Below are 17,335 nucleotides of genomic sequence, written 5' to 3'. Positions count from 1 at the left end.
TTACAATCTTGAACTATAACCTAGGCCGACTAAGAACTCAAGCCAGCCTTTAACTCATAATCCTCCTGGATCTGCCTCCCTGATAGCAGGCACCACTCAGAGGGACTTACTTGGGTTCAGGAGTAAGTCTTGCCTGCTTCCTGTTTCATTGCTGCTGCTGCTGCTTTTTCTAAACTTTCTTTTTGTCCTAGTGTACACAGAGCCTCACACATACTAGGCAAGTCCTCTGCCACTGAGCTGCACTCCTGGCCATCAGTTACTTTCCTGTTTGGTAGTTAATACATAGATATTCCTACAGGTTATTCTTCTCTTGGAACCATCTTATTAAAAGGCTATCAGGAGGAATTTGTAGTCATATATTTCATGTGTAAACAAAACATTATTTAACTAAATTATCTAGCCATTAAGTTACACAAAGTAATTGTCAAGAAGATTAAAATTAAGTTTTGTTGATCTTAAAATGTTACTTCCGATATTTTATGGCATATTTTCCTTTTTTAGTGAAAATTCCTGGACAAAGGTTTTATCCCAGAAAATCATGGTCCAGGTAGGAGAATTAAACTTGATTTTTTTCCTAACTATATTATTTTTTTCTTCTGTATTAGAATATTTAATTTTGAATTAAAGCAACAGATAAGTTTACTGTTTAGGGAAAAAAGTTGATCTAGTTTATCTTTAGATCTGACCTATCAGATCACTATAATGTGTAAGAACACACCCAGGTTCAGTTTTGAACTTCCCAGGTCTCTGGTGTACTCTGGAGGCCCCCCAACCTCCTATTTCCTGAAGGTTCTGAGCCAATGTCAGTATGCCCAAACTGTCCTTGATGGATGATACTTTAAAATCTTTTTTTTAATTAGGTATTTTCTTCATTTACATTTCCAATGCTATCCCAAAAATCACCCGTACCATCCCCCAGCCATTCCCACTTCTTGGCCCTGGCGTTCCCCTGTACTGAGGCATATAAAGTTTGTAAGACCAATGGGCCTTTCTTCCCAGTGATGGCCGACTAGGCCATCTTCTGATACATATGCAGCTAGAGACACGAGCTCTGGGGAGTACTGGTTAGTCCATACTGTTGTTCCACCTATAGGGTTACAGACCCCTTTAGCTTCTTGGGTACTTTCTCTAGCTCCTCCATTGGGGGCCCTGTGATCCATCCAATAGCTGACTGTGAGCATCCACTTCTGTGTTTGCTAGGCCCCAGCATAGCCTCACAAGACACAGCTATATCAGAGTCCTTTCAACAAAATCTTGTTAGTGTATGCAATAGTGTCAGCATTTAGAGGCTGATTATGGGATGGATCCCCAGGTATGGCAGTCTCTAGATGGTCCATCCTTTCGTCTCAGCTCCAAACTTTGTCTCTGTAACTCCTTCCATGGGTGTTTTGTTCCCAATTCCAAGAAGGGGCAAAGTGTCCACACTTTGGCCTTTGTTCTTCTTGAGTTTCATGTGTTTTGCAAATTGTATCTTGTATCTTGGTTATTCTAAGTTTCTAGGCTAATATCCACTTATCAGTGAGTACATATCATGTGAGTTCTTTTGTGATTGGGTTACCTCACTCAGGATGATGCCCTCCAGGTCCATCCATTTGCCTAGGAATTTCATAAATTCATTCTTTTTAATAGCTGAGTAGTACTCCATTGTGTAAATGTACCACATTTTCTGTATCCGTTCCTCTGTTGAGGGGCATCTGGGTTCTTTCCAGCTTCTGGCTACTATAAATAAGGCTGCTAGGAACATAGTGGAGCATGTGTCCTTCTTACCAGTTGGAACATCTTCTGGATATATGCCCAGGAGAGGTATTGCAGGATCCTCCGGTAGTATTATGTCCAATTTTCTGAGGAACCGCCAGACTGATTTCCAGAGTGGTTGTACAAGCTTGCAACCCCACCAACAATGGAGTAGTGTTCCTCTTTCTCCTCGCCAGCATCTGCTGTCACCTGAATTTTTGTCCTTGATGGATGATGCTTTAAAATCTTAACTAAAGCCTTTTATTTCTGTGTTTATCATTGAATTATCTGATTTCTCACACGTTCATTAGCACTGTAGGATGAATGCAGAGCAACCACATAGTTTACTACAGTCTTGCCCGTATTTATGGCCTATTGGTCAAACAGGGATGCCAGGGATTACATAGACCAGCTTGGAATCTTTCTCTGAACTGGCAACTACTGTATCTCTATTTCCTTTGACCAATTTTCCTATTCATAGGAATAATGATATCAACTACTGTCTGGACAGTGGCTTAAGTAATCACAGATAAGCATCTGAGAACTCACTGAATTTGCAAAACTATGTAATTTCACTGCAGGAAGTGCTGGAGTGCCTTTTCTTCCTTCCTTGCCTTCTTTCCTAGGAACCTGGTTTCTGTTCAACAACTACAAAAAAGGATCTGTTAGATGTGTATTCTCTTACTCCAGAAGCCTAGGGAATTGGTTACATAACTGATAATATGACAGGCATTGTTGGAAATAGCTATACTTGGACCTAGAGTTGGTCACTGTAAGATAAGCTATCCTATGGAAAGTAATCAAATGATAAATGGCAAGATAAGGAAGGATGGGGCTAACACGAGGCCTCAGTGGTTAAAGCACTCTGTTCCTTCAGAGGGCCTGCTCAGCTGGCATGTGTGCACATAAACTCATGCAGACACAGATACAGACACTTTAATAACAACAAAAATGTAAAAGATAATAGGAAAAACACTGGGATTAGAAGATAGGAATTAGAAGTATTACAATACTTGATGCTGTGTAATCATTAGAAAATTGCTTAACCTTTATGATCATCTTTTGAAAAATGGGACTAGTCCTAGCTATTCTGACTATATCACAGCTGATGAGAGGTTAACGATTACATACTAAGGCATAATATGCAAGTAGAAAACAGAACTGCAATACTCTTATGTAAATATGTGACACTGAGATGACAATACTCAATTTCTTTCAGCTCCCAGCGTATGATTAAGAGTCTTAACAAAGACCATAGGACATATATTTTAGAAACTTATAAGAATCCAATCCAGGAAGTTCAGTCCAGAGGAATCAATATATATGAAAGTTGTTTCAAAATGGTGAAATGTCCTATGAACAAAAGACCTTCAAATTGGATTGAGAAGACAAGAATACCAACAGGTTTTTTTAAATTATAATTGCTTAACATTTTAATAAGTAGAAAGATCCTTTACATTATATCATCATAATTAATGTCATCCGATCTGAGTTATGGGAACTATATTAGTGAATAGGGGATTAATAACCATTGCCCCCCTACTGCTGAAAAGTACTTACCTTATTTTATCTCTGAATGACTGAGACACATTTAAAAATCCCTTGGTGTAATATAGTCTTGAAAAAATGTAATGGCATTATCTGAGATAGCTCTCTTAGCACTACTCTACAACCAAGGAACTTTTCCTTAATACTTTGACCATATTCTGGTCGTTTCTACTTCTCAAACATGGGACTTTTTTAGTTGTAAGCAACCTTTTATTTTGTGTCTCTAATGTGGCCCAAAACCGATTGCACACCACTGTAGGCCATAGTTGTTGCCTTGAGATGGTCTATCCTGAATGGCCCCTTGCAGAAGGCTAAATTCTGTAAGGGTCTAATTCTGATTCATCACAGTAACCAATTGATCTAAGTTGTAGAAAGTAAAGCTAAAGCCAAGTTCACCTTAATTCTTTTACTTGAATAGATCTAAAAATTGTGCCAAATGAAAAGCCAGGCATAAAATAGAAAATGCTATATGACTGCACATATATAAAAGCAAGGTTAACTGGAGAGGAAAAAGAACAAATACAGTTGTTCCCTAGAGCTGTGTCGGAACCTGGATGTATCCTAGGAATCCATTGGAGTGTTCTTTTCTGTATCCTGATTGTGGTGATGATTTCACAAGTCTTGAAAACTGTTGGAATGTCGTGGTCTAAGGCCGGGGCAAATAGCTGAAGAAAAGCATCTGTTGAGACAGGCAAGACTGAGGATGGAGCTGCAATGCTGCCCCCACACACTATATTGGAAGTGTCTTTTAGATGTTGAAGTTGAGCTACTGAATAGGTTGCTGATTACTAGTATGGAGTTCAGAAAAAAGGAACTGGACTTAGAATACATTTGGAAGTTTTGAAAATATAGATCATGGTTTACAGTATAGCTCTGGAAGGAAAGCATTTATAAGGAAGTGAGTGTGCAATAGAGACAGAAATGACAAAGGGCCAAATCTCCAAGAATCCCCACAGTGATGGGTCAGGAAAAGAACCACAGCAGACCTTGAGCCCTGTGGGTAGGAGGGAAACCCAGAGAATATACAATTCCAAAAGACAAGCAAGGATGTGTCAAGTAGGAGAGAATGATCAGCTGAGTCTGAGACTTCTGTGGCTCAACTGAAATGGACTGACCTGAATTTTATGACAGGGGAAGCTCAGAGGATCTTGAAAAGAGAAATTTCAGTAGAATGCTAGAGGCACCAATGCAACTGAATTGTGTCTAAGGAGAGGAGAGGAAAGCTGGAGGCCCACTGCAAAGCCTGACAGTCTGAGTTCAGCCTCTAGAACTTACCTAAAAATAGAAGAAGACTGACCCACAAAGTTTCCTCTGTTCTCATGTGTGCATGCCCTTCTCCATACACACTGTACATGATAATAATTTAATCTCATTTAGGAACTAAAAGGATTGTTTTCTCTAGTTTTCCTGAGCTAAGATCCTCGTCTTTCCTTAACTACTTTTTATTTTATAAACAAATGTCCTATAGAATCTTGGTGACATTAAAAGTTCTGCAATTTCCCCTTTCTCCAAAACATGTCAGTTTCAGCAGGAGCTAATCTCTTCTTTTTTGTTCTGCATTCCCTTTGAAAAACCATGTCTTCATTATTGCTCTATTTCTTACAAGAAGAAAGTTTGTCCCTTCCCATTATTGAACTTACCAAGAAGAAAATATGTGGATTGTGTCATAAGTTAAAGAACAGCTCAGTCAGACTTTAGTTCTGGAAGTGTTTTTATTTACTGATGAGAGATAGTACAAAAATGAACTCTGCTTACCAACGCAGAGTGGAGACGTAAATTCAGGACAAATCCTGGCAACTGTTTTATGTCTCAGTCTTCTTTTTGGGGCCTGACCAGTGTAAATACTGTATTCCTGAACTCCCCGCTCTTCTGCTTTTCCAAGCCACCAGCTCTGGAGATAACTCATGGCACCCAGACGTCATTTCCTTCTTGGAATATGTTCCACATCCACAGATGTTCTACTTGCACTCTGTAACTACTTCCAATGACATTGATATATCTTAAATATTGGTGAGACCTAAGCAGCAAAAAGAAAACAATGGATTGAACAGTGGGTTGAAGAAAGAGTTTCTTTTTCTGTTTTCTCTCCATTGGAGAATACTGAAGTTTTTTAAAAAGGAAGGCCACAAGAATGTGCCCACAAATGCCAATAGCTTATCCTTGCCCTAAGCCCTCATGCCCATGAGTTCGAGTACATTTGTAGACTGTTCCTGAAGTTCCTTTTTTTTTTATTAATAATCATGTTGCTTTTTAAACTCCATTTGCTCTTAGTGGAAGTTCCATTTGGTCTATCTACACTATAAGTAACAGAAATGCAATGGAGTTGTATCTCATGGGAACCCATATTCACTACTGTTTTCTTTTGGTAGACAAGTTTCTCCTTCATCTTCTCAGTGGGAGGCTATACAGGAAGTAATCAGATGCCTGTAGTCACATTATATGAGACTGGAAGTCAGAATCTGGGAAAGTAAACTAGCAGAGCTGAGGAGACAGGGAACCATGGCTGACCCAGTTCCAAACTTGGGGGTATAATGTGCACACCAGCTCTTGTAACCACATATAAATCCCTAGCACATTCCATTCCTTTTAGTTTCATTGCCTGAACACCAACCAAATTGTTAGCAGTTAATACCGTTAGAACTTTTTGTTTCTCTAACTCAGCTGAGGCTAACAACTCTAATCCTAGATGGATTTAGCTGGCCTTCTCTGTCCACGACCTAGATTAAAGAGTACTTCACTCTTAATAGATGACTTTAATTCACATTTCACAGCCACATGAATGTGCACACACATCCAAGAGGTGATCTGGCAAAATGTCCTCAACTTCTACAACTCTTGCATTAAATAAAAGTACTTCATATCAATCATCCTTCTTGTTTCAGAAAAAATGAATGTTTTTTATTATTTTATTTATATTCTAAATGTAACCCCCTTCCTGGCTCCTCTCTATGAGTTCTTCACCCCATTCCCCCCTCCATTTGCTTCTGAGAGAGTACTCCCCCACCCACCCACCCACCCCTACCCCATCCTGCTGGCATCACCCTTCCCTGGGGCCTTACATTTCTACAGGATTAAGTGCATCCTTTCCTCCTGAGGCCAGACAAGGCAGTCCTCTGCTACATATGTATCGAGGGGCTATAGACCAGTCCACATGTGCTATGGACCAGCCCTCCTATACTCTTTGGTTGGTGGCTTAGTCTCTGGGAACTCTGAGGGGTTCAGATTAGTTGATACTGTTGTTCTTCCTATGGGGTTGCAATCCCCTTCAGCTCCTTCAGTCCTTTACCTAACTCTTCCATAGGCATTCCTGGACTCAGTCCAATGGTTGCCTGTAAGTATCTGCATCAGTCTCAGTCAGCTGCTGATAGAGCCTCCTAGAGGACAGCCATGCTTGGCTCCTGTCTGCCAGCACAGCACCATATCAGTAACAGTGTCAGGTTTGGTGCCTGTGAATAGAATGGATCCCAAGTTGGGCCAGTCTCTGGGTGGCCTTCCCTTCAGGCTCTGTTCCTTTTTTGTCCCTGCATTTCCTTTAGACAAGAACAATTCTGGGTCAAGAAATTTGAAGATGGGTGTGTGGCCTCATGCCTCAAATGGGAGCCATGTCTATCTGCTGGACATGAAGTCTTTAGGGTCCATCTCCTCAATGTTGGGCATTTTGGCTAAGGTCATCCCCATTGGGTCCTGGGAGACTCTCATATCCCTGGTGTCTGGGACTTTTTAGAGGTTTCCTCTGCCTCCCACCCCCTACCCCATACTGCTGCATATTTCTATTCATTCTGCTGGCCTCTGGGCTTCTCTCCTGTCTCCTCCCATACATGATTCTGCCCCGCTTTTCCCTCCCCTTTTCCTCTACCATCTAATTCCCTTCCTCTTTCTGCCTCCCATGATTATTTTGTTCCCTCTTCTAAATGGGATTGGAGTATCCATACTTGGGCCTTCCTTCTTGTTAAGCTTCACATAGTCTGTGAATTGTATCATGGATATTCTGAACTTTTTGGCTAATATTCACTTATCAGTAAGTATATACCATGTATGTCCTTTTGGTCTGGGTTACCTCACTCAGGATACCATGTATGTCCTTTGGGGTCTGGGTTACCTCACTCAGGATTGTATTTTCTAGTTCCATCCATTTGCCTATAAAATTTATGATATCCTTGTTTTTAATAGCTGAGTAGTAATCCATTGTGTAAATGAACCACATTTTCTGTATCCATTAATTGTTTGAGTGACATCTGGGTTGTTTCTAGTTTCTGGCTATTACAAATAAGGCTGCTATGAACATAGTGGAGCACATGTCCTTGTGATATGGTGGAGCATCTTATCGGTATATGCCCAGGAGTGGTATAGCTGAGTCTTCAGGTTGATCTATTTCCAATTTTCTGAGGAACGGCCAGACTCCTCATTGCTGGCGGGATTGCAAACTGGAACAACCTCTCTGGAAATCAATCTGGCAGTTCCTCAGAAAATTAGGAAAATTAATTGAAGTTAATTTTCCAGGATCACTCTGATCCTGTGCTCAGCAATTTCCTCAGTGGCATAGTTTTAGTGACTACTTCTTATCTTCCTCAAAATCTGATCAATAAACAACACCCTCACATCATCTTGTGTGTACATCTCAACCTACTACAGTCTGGCTTAGTGTCAGAATAACATGAAATAATTATATCCATCATTCCTTAACATACTGGTTCGTTCTCTCGTTTTCTCTCTCTCTCTCTCTCTCTCTCTCTCTCTCTCTCTCTCTCTCTCTCTCTCTCTCTCTCCCTCCCTCCCCCTCCTCTCTCTCTCCTCTCTCTCTCTCCCTCCCTCCCTCCCTCCTTCCCCCTCCCCCTCTCCCTCCCTCCTTCCTCCCTCCCCTCCCCTTCCCTCACTCTCCCTCTCTCTCTCTCACTCTTGATTCATCGAGTTCTTAAAATTTTTCCATATCATTACTCTTTGTTTTATTTCAGTTCACTAACCCTGATGATGTATGTGAAGGAGAATCATAGCAGACATCACCTCTATCTAAACCTTAAGTGGTCCAGTGGTCCATCCTTTGTCTTTCTTCTCACCTCATACTTTTCTCCTCAGCATTCTCCTCTGTACTTATATCTTCTTTATTCAACAACCAAACATCATAAGTTTATATCTCCAATCCAGATCATTCCTTGATTCTATACTTACCTGTCTACTAGACTTCCCTCCATTTTATTACCCTGGTCCCTGAGTATTTCTGTTCACCTTACCTTACTGGTACTCCCTCTCTCCTCCTGACTTCTGTATCTCAGGCAGTATATGGCCATTATCTATTTGTTTAAGTAACATCCTCATCTTCTGAATCTCTGTAAGGCAAAGGACACTATCAATAGGACAAAATGGCAGGCTACAGATTAGGGAAAGATCTGAGCTAAGCCCCATCCAGCAGAAGGTTAATGACTCTTCCAAGTCGATGATGCACACTGGAAATTTCTCCATTCTGTGCCCAGTGATTCTTCTGATTCTGCTCACTGCCCCCACACCCTTCTGCTTGAATCCAGACAGTCTTTGTCCATGTCCCTGGAACTCCTTCATTTACCTCCTAGCCTGTCCCCACAACTTTCAGCTCAGTTTTCTTTATCCTGTCATTCTGCAGCATAACTTCAAAAAGGCAAACCAATTATACAACTTTCTTGCAAAAATCTCAGTGTCCTGAGCTGTTGAATTCCAACCATATGTATTCATCACAAAGCATTTCTGTTTAGAGAGGCCATTAAAAATGTTATTATTACAAACAAACTTCTAGTTTTGAGCAACTTTATCACACTTAACTCACATATGAGCCACTCTAAACCAAATTTGTGATTTTCTGAATGTGCCATGTTAGTCAACTACTTAGGTCAGGTCTTCTTAAACTTTCCATTCATGGCTCCTTCCACCTGAGAAACATTTTCATCATCCCAGGTATATAAAATAGACACACCACTCCAAAGTTATAGATAATAAACTATAATGAAATTTATTTATACACAATTTTCGTATACATGTAATGTTACCATTTATTAAAGATGAAAATACTGTTTAGGGGGAATGCTCAGTCAGTAAAGTAATTGTCTTGAGTTAGAACCCCAGTACCCAGAAGCCAGGCATAGTGGTACATATTTGTAATGCCAGTGGAGGAGGCAAAGAAAGGCAAGTTTCTATGGCTGACTAGATAGCTAGCCTAGCTGCCTGGTGAATTCCAAGCCTGCAAAGGACTCTGTTTCCAAAAATGAAGAAGAAAGAAGAAAGAAAAGAAGAAGGAAGAGGAGGAGGAAGAAGAGGAGTGGTATTCAAAGTTGTCCTACAGTCATGCACACATGCACCTGCACACACATGTGTATCTAAACACACAGATGCTATAATTATTATTTCACAATAATGAGATGGATGTGTGTGTTTGCCTGATATTATATAACCCAAAGATATACTAGGTACTTATATGTGAGGAATAATGGTAGGAAAATATTACAAGTTTATTTTCATAGTTAAGTTAATCTAGCACAGAAAGCCTTGTATGTACACTAATTTGTAGCAGGCAAAGGTTTTAAATCTGATCTAAAGTGTTTCGGGCAGAGTTGGTTGGTGCTGCCTGGCATGCTGGCATGCACAGTGCAGACTGCACACATCCAGTGTTCAGAGCTGAGAGGCAAAGGCATACAGTGGAACACGTGTGAGTGGTGGCAGGACAACTCAGGTGCATTTGCACGTTTAAGTGTTAAATGTCATTGCACTCTACTCTAATTAACATTCTTTCTGTATCTAAGGTAATGAAGGGGTTTCTAGCGTGCTCTTCTAGCGACCTCCCCTAACTCCTCAGATTAGAGACTTTGCAAACACTGCTAATTCCTGTCTTACTCTTGTATCTGGGTCTATAGAGAACCCTAGACCTACACAGGACCTTCACTTCTCCTGTACCCTTCTAACCACCTTCACAACCATACTCCCAGCCACCAGCCTTGTAAATTGCTTCAATAGTCTTACAAGAGATCTGTGCTTTTCCACCATTGCCCTGTTCAGGCCATTCTCAACTCAGCATCCAGCATGATCTTGTTTAAAAACCTCTCACACTGTGGCACACCTCCGTTCCCAGCCCTCCAGCTCACGCTTGTAGACCTTACAATGGCTATGACAGTGGTTCTCAACCTGTGGGTTACTGTATATTTGACTTGTTTTCTCCCTTGGTATGGAATTGGGCTTAATGCAAGATTGATAAATGAATATAATCATATGTCTAGATATATGTCCGTATAAATATTTGTGGTTGCTCCCTAGAGTCACATCACCAATTGAAAAGCAAAGCAAAAAAATGCTCATCTTTCCAAAGCAAGAGGACTGGCACGAATTGGACAGATGATGAGAAACGAATTTACAGGGATAAAAGAATAGCTCAAACTCAGGAAATATTAAAGTATTTACTCCCTATCGTGGAGTCCTCTCAAAACAGGAAATCCACTCAAATGAACAATCTAATCAATCCGATAGCCAACTTGCAACAACATCAGTAAGTCAATGGTGTCCGTCATGTTTACCTATGTAGTACTGGGGATCAAGCCCAGGCCCTTGTGTATGCTATGCAAATGTTCTACCTCTAAGCTACCCCAGCCCATTCCTTACTATTTAATACAGTTTTATAAGGAAGCACAGCTTGTTAGGTCATTAAACAAATATAGGAACTTTAAAACTGCATACACTACATCACAAACCCAAGGTCATAATTATATACCAAGTATGTAAAGGACCGAGTTATCAAGCATTATTTGACTTATTACTTGTATAAAATAGTTTAGTTTGTATCTATGAAGAAAGTAGCATAAATAAGCTCTAACTATAGTATAACTTGCCAATTTTCAGATATTTTAAAAATCTTACACTCCTGGGAAAGGGGAGCAGGATTACAATAATTCATCTTGGCTACTTCAGTTATTTTGTACTCACTGGAAGGCATATATATATATATATATATATATATATATATATATATATATATATTCTTGTTTGTGTTGGTTTTTTTTTTGTCCTGGAACTCACTCTGTAGACCAGGCTGGCCTTGAACTCAGAAAACTGCCTGCCTCTGCCTCCCAAGTGCTGGGATTAAAGGTGTGTACCACCACTGACTGGCTAGTTTATTTCTTTTAAAGATGAAAAACAGAACTACCTCCAAGGCATAAAAGAAAACTATAGCGGGGCATGGTGGCGCATGCCTTTACTCCCAGCACTCGGGAAGCAGAGGCAGGCGGATTTCTGAGTTCAAGGCCAGCCTGGTCTACAAAGTGAGTTCCAGGACAGCCAGGGCTATACAGAGAAACCCTGTCTCGAAAAACCAAAAAAACCCTATATAAATAGAAGATAATCAAGCCATATTATCTTTACTCATATGAAAATAATAAATATAGTATTATTGACAACTTTTATACTTTTTTAAAGTCTTTTTTTATTTTTTAAATATTTATTTATGTTATTATGTGTAAGTACACTGTCTCTGATTTCAGACACCCCAGAAGAGGGCATCAGATCACATTACGGATGATTGTGAGCCACCATGTGGGTGCTGGGATTTGAACTCAGGACCTTTGGAAGAGTAGTCAGTGCTTTTAACTGCTGAGCCATCTCTCCAGCCCCTATAGTATACTTTTCAAGTGCTAAATATTTTTCTAACTTATATATGTATGGCCATATTTACAGTTTCCACATCGATAGATCTAACTAATCTCAACTCTAAATATATTTCTAGACTGTGCTTGATTGAACCTGCAGATACTAAGGACAGTGTGAGCACCTTGTATTTTATATATAGCAAGATTAAGATGCAAAGACATTAAACAACTTTTTCAAAGCCCCACAATAAGTAGAAGAATTTGGATTCAAACTCTGTAAAAATCTTTGTTACCAAAGTCCTAACTACATGCCTACAAATTAACTGGAAAATTGTGGAGATTTTAATGGAAAATAGGCAAAGATTATAATCAAGCAACTCACAAAAGAAATACCGTGGCCAATAAACATTCAAAATGTTCACTCCTGCTAATTTAGGAATTACAGCTAAAGCAATGATGTAGTGTTTATTTAATTTTTATTTGATTTTTGCTGCTTAGTAGGAAAATCTATCCACTGATTGTGACACAAATTAGGAGTTTGTGCAAGGAATTTCAATACTATAAATGAAAACTCCTGCCTTCACACTGCTCTTCCCTCTTCTTCCTCATCCTTTCTGTGGTGTTTGTAGTTGAGCCAGGGCCCTGAGGCATGCTACTAAAGTACCAGGTCATGCCATTCACCGTGACTAAAGCAGATCCCACTTGGAAGTCGATCTAAGGAAAAACTGAATGAGAAACAGAGTCATATGTAATGTTCATTTCAGTATTGCTTATAGGAGTTAAAAATTAAAGAATATAGATGTTCAAGAATAGAAAATTCCTTAAATTATGAAATATGTAGTACTTCAGTATGGCAAGTGACTATTAGTTACTAGGAAATGATGTTCACCATATATGTGCAAAGCATGGGCTATATACCAGTTTGGCTTAGGTGATTACATACACACTCAAATAGAATGAAGAAGAAAACTTTAGAAGCACACATCCTCAAGAGCGATTACCTCTAGATAGGTAAAGTACTGGAGGGCAGGAAGGTCCTCTGTGTGATGTTTATCCCTTTACTGTATAATCATCAACATCATACAGAAGACAGGCAGTTAGTCGTAGTTTCTAGCGGAGTGCTGTAGCTGTCATGACTAAGGAGAGAAAGACAAGAAAGAAGAGGGATGGGAAAGGAGAAGGGGGGAAGGAGATGAAAGAGGAGAGCGAGGAGAGATGATAAAAGAAAGAAGGAGAAAGAGCAAAAGGAAAGAAATGGCTGAGGGAGAGAAATTAAAAGTAATATTAAAAGTAGCCAAGTGACATCTATAAAACTGAAAAGTACAACGTTGGAAAAAGAGTTCATCTGCCCGTACAGCAGCGTGACAAAAGGAGCCCATGGCTTGAGAGAGAGATTACTCAGCTGACCAGCAGAGAGAAGGAGATTAAATAGAGGGACTTGTGGGAGATAAAATACAGTCTGTTTTCATGTCAGAGATTCAGAAGGACGGATGGAATATGATAGACCTGAAATGGAATTTAAAAAAGTAATTGTTGAAATGCTTGAAATTTGAAAAAGACGTAAACTTCGATCAGTAACCTCAGCAATCACCAAGAGGCTATTAGCGAGACAGCAGGCTTTAGCTACAGAAGGCAAGCATTGAAATCAGCAGGAAGCCTGCGCCTTTACAGCAGATGAGCAGTGCAGACCTAGGCGGGCAGGGAGGGAGGGCTCTGTACTGTCAAATGTGGGAAAGGAAGGAACTGTCAGACGAATAGTCTGTGTCCAATGAAAGGCCAAGCCAGTAAACAATGAGATGAAGAAAACTAAGGGACTTGTGACCACAAGACTACCTCAAAAGAATTTCTTCGTAAGCAAATGAATTATAAAAGAAATATCAAGAAAGAAAGAAATATGATAAGCAGAAATACAGGTAAATATTGTGTTTATAAATTATACTTGATTGTTAAGGCAAAGGTTGTATAACACTAATGTTTTTAAAGAAAACATTTAGGGCACTTATAAGTGTGAGGTGGTAGATACAGAGGTGAGGAAGGTTTCTGAGTCTCCCTCGAACTAGGTAAGACAACACTGGACCAGCACTACATTATGATATCCTGTATATGCAGTACATACTAACCTTTCAAAAGCTATTCAAGAGCACTGCAGATAATTGTGTATGGGGGCCAACCTGTAATCATAGCACACAAAAGGGTCTGGCAGGAAGACTGTGAGTTTGAGGTCAGCTTGAGATATATAGGAAGACTCTGTCAAAGAAAGAAAGAAAAGAGGGTGGGGTGGAGAAGAAAAAGGGAGCCTGTTGACCCAGGTTCCACCCCTGACCCTCACGTGACAGAAAGTAAGAACTGACTCCCACAGCTTTCCTCCAGCTCGCAACACACACACACACTAATAAAGGTAATTTAAAATCTTAAAAAGTAACCTATAAAAGAAGAAGCAGCCCCCAAACAAGGAGAGGCAACGATAAAATGATAGAAACTAATGTGACAGGAAAAAAATTTGTAAAAATAACTGGTCCTTTAAATGAACAATAAATTGACAAACCTCTAACAAGAATATCAAAGAAATGAGAGATTATGTATATGAGGAAGGAAATGGGATGCCACTAAAGATCTTGTAGATCTTGTAAAAGGGGAATGAAACAGAAACACTACAGATCAGGCTAGGGAGGTAGCTCAGCTGTGAGTACGAGAGACCTGTACCTCATTCCCAAACCCATGTTTTTAAAGGGGGGGAGGGGTCCATGTAATCCCAGCACCCAGGAGGCAGAGACAGGTAGATCACCTAGGGCTCACTGACCAAGCCAATTTACTGACCATGGCAAGCTCCAGGTCAGACAGCCTGTTGAAAGTGGGGGGGAGGGGGGATAGAATATGAGGCATGACACTTGAAGTCCTGTGGTGTAGATATGCATGTGCACCCACATACACACACATGCCATACACACACATGCTGAAGAACACACAGAGAAAGAAAATCACAAAAAGTGAAAATATGATGTTACAGAAGAATATTTCCTCAGAGTGTGCATATACACACACAATTACACCCTGTGGAATAGAATGTTTTCATGCCCCTGTAGCTTGGCTTTTATTTCAGAGGGTTTTTTTCTCATGAGTCCTGCATGTACATCCTTCCCACCCTTCCCTTGTCCAACTCCTCTCATGTCCCACCCACCTCCCTCTGAAATTCATGACCTCCTTTCCTTACTGTTACATGTTTGTGTTTATGTACATAAAATCTGAATTCATAATTTTAGTCAGCCCCAAAGGAATCTCATTGGCCATATGGTTTAACAGCACAATTTCATCAAACATTTAAAGAAGTGGTTCTCACTCTATGCTGTAACCATTTAACACAGTTCTTCATGTTGTGGTGGCCCCCAACCATAAAATTATTTCACTGCTACTTCATAACAGTAATTTTGCTACTGTTATGAATTATAAATATATAATATGCAGGATATCTGATATATGACACCAAAGAGTTGCAACCCACAAGTTAAAAACCAAAGATTTAAGAATAATTAATACCAGTTCTGCAGTGACTTATAGAAAATGAGAAAATAATTCATAGTTCATTTTATGAAGCTACTATTGGCATGATACCAGAATCAGTCAAAGAGAGAATCAAAATTTAAAAATCAAGAAATTTAATCCTATTAGCAAATAGAATTCAATACTAAATTTTAAAAGAATTATGATTCACCTTTTCACCTATTTCAACAATTCCAGAATGGCTTAACAAGCAGTGTAACCCTCAATTTTTGCAAGATAAGAAAATTCATATTATGATATTAATTGGCACAAATATTGACATGACTAAATATTAGTGATTTTAAAAGAACTATCAGAAGAGAAGGAACAGAGGACCTCATGCAGCTTGATGGAGTCCACCCTTACCACTCACACACGCTCACTCACCACTGTGCCAGTTCTTGACACAGCAACTAGACAAGAAAAAGAAAAAGGAAGAACACAGCATCTGTTTGTGAAAGTGGTGTTCTCTATGTAGAATATCACATAGCATGTTTGTGAAAGTGGTGTTCTCTATGTAGAATATCACATAGCATATGTTTGTGAAAGTGGTGTTCTCTATGTAGAATATCACATAGCATATGTTTGTGAAAGAGGTGCTCTCTATGTAGAATATCACATAGCATGTTTGTGAAAGTGGTGTTCTCTATGTAGAATATCACATAGCATATGTTTGTGAAAGGTGTTCTCTATGTAGAATATCACATAGCATATGTTTGTGAAAGGTGTTCTCTATGTAGAATATCACATAGCATATGTTTGTGAAAGAGGTGCTCTCTATGTAGAATATCACATAGCAATTGTTTGTGAAAGAGGTGCTCTCTATGTAGAATATCACATAGCAATTGTTTGTGAAAGAGGTGTTCTCTATGTAGAATATCACATAGCATGTTTGTGAAAGAGGTGTTCTCTATGTAGAATATCACATAGCATATGTTTGTGAAAGGTGTTCTCTATGTAGAATATCACATAGCATATGTTTGTGAAAGAGGTGCTCTCTATGTAGAATATCACATAGCAATTGTTTGTGAAAGAGGTGTTCTCTATGTAGAATATCACATAGCATGTTTGTGAAAGTGGTGTTCTCTATGTAGAATATCACATAGCATATGTTTGTGAAAGAGGTGCTCTCTATGTAGAATATCACATAGCAATTGTTTGTGAAAGAGGTGCTCTCTATGTAGAATATCACATAGCATGTTTGTGAAAGTGGTGTTCTCTATGTAGAATATCACATAGCATATGTTTGTGAAAGAGGTGCTCTCTATGTAGAATATCACATAGCATATGTTTGTGAAAGAGGTGTTCTCTATGTAGAATATCACATAGCATATGTTTGTGAAAGGTGTTCTCTATGTAGAATATCACATAGCATATGTTTGTGAAAGAGGTGTTCTCTATGTAGAATATCACATAGCATGTTTGTGAAAGTGGTGTTCTCTATGTAGAATATCACATAGCATATGTTTGTGAAAGGTGTTCTCTATGTAGAATATCACATAGCATATGTTTGTGAAAGGTGTTCTCTATGTAGAATATCACATAGCATATGTTTGTGAAAGAGGTGCTCTCTATGTAGAATATCACATAGCATGTTTGTGAAAGTGGTGTTCTCTATGTAGAATATCACATAGCATGTTTGTGAAAGAGGTGCTCTCTATGTAGAATATCACATAGCATATGTTTGTGAAAGAGGTGCTCTCTATGTAGAATATCACATAGCATGTTTGTGAAAGTGGTGTTCTCTATGTAGAATATCACATAGCATATGTTTGTGAAAGGTGTTCTCTATGTAGAATATCACATAGCATATGTTTGTGAAAGAGGTGCTCTCTATGTAGAATATCACATAGCATGTTTGTGAAAGAGGTGTTCTCTATGTAGAATATCACATAGCATATGTTTGTGAAAGGTGTTCTCTA

At 39.3% G+C, this 17,335-nt stretch overlaps 1 protein-coding gene and 1 long non-coding RNA gene across 5 annotated transcripts in view; one reads left to right on the top strand and one right to left on the bottom strand.

Annotated features, from left to right (window-relative positions):
- Positions 1–17,335, top strand: part of Agbl3 (AGBL carboxypeptidase 3) — an 87,852-nt gene that overhangs the window by 60,543 nt on the left and 9,974 nt on the right. For 3 of the 4 annotated variants that reach the window (XM_029478388.1, XM_085840740.1, XM_021164428.3), the window contains 3 exons: positions 502–547; positions 2,954–3,138; positions 10,555–10,783. In XM_029478388.1, coding sequence (XP_029334248.1) covers positions 502–547; positions 2,954–3,138; positions 10,555–10,783 — 460 coding nt within the window. The remainder of the gene's footprint in view (positions 1–501; positions 548–2,953; positions 3,139–10,554; positions 10,784–17,335) is intronic. The other variant, XM_029478387.2, reaches the window with a different exon arrangement.
- LOC110295982 (uncharacterized) overlaps positions 4,946–17,335 on the bottom strand; it is a 23,203-nt gene continuing 10,813 nt past the window's right edge. The window contains exons 2-3 of the long non-coding RNA XR_002378145.3: positions 8,511–8,606; positions 4,946–5,299 (exon numbers count right to left, since the gene is read on the bottom strand). This is a non-coding gene — a long non-coding RNA (uncharacterized LOC110295982). The remainder of the gene's footprint in view (positions 5,300–8,510; positions 8,607–17,335) is intronic.

Source organism: Mus caroli, unplaced genomic scaffold (assembly GCF_978045245.1).
Source record: "Mus caroli unplaced genomic scaffold, Mus_caroli_1 scaffold_7, whole genome shotgun sequence".
NCBI classification, from domain to species: Eukaryota; Metazoa; Chordata; class Mammalia; order Rodentia; family Muridae; genus Mus; species Mus caroli.
Note: the sequence above shows the minus strand (reverse complement) of the source record. Positions and strands in the feature narration are given on the sequence as shown.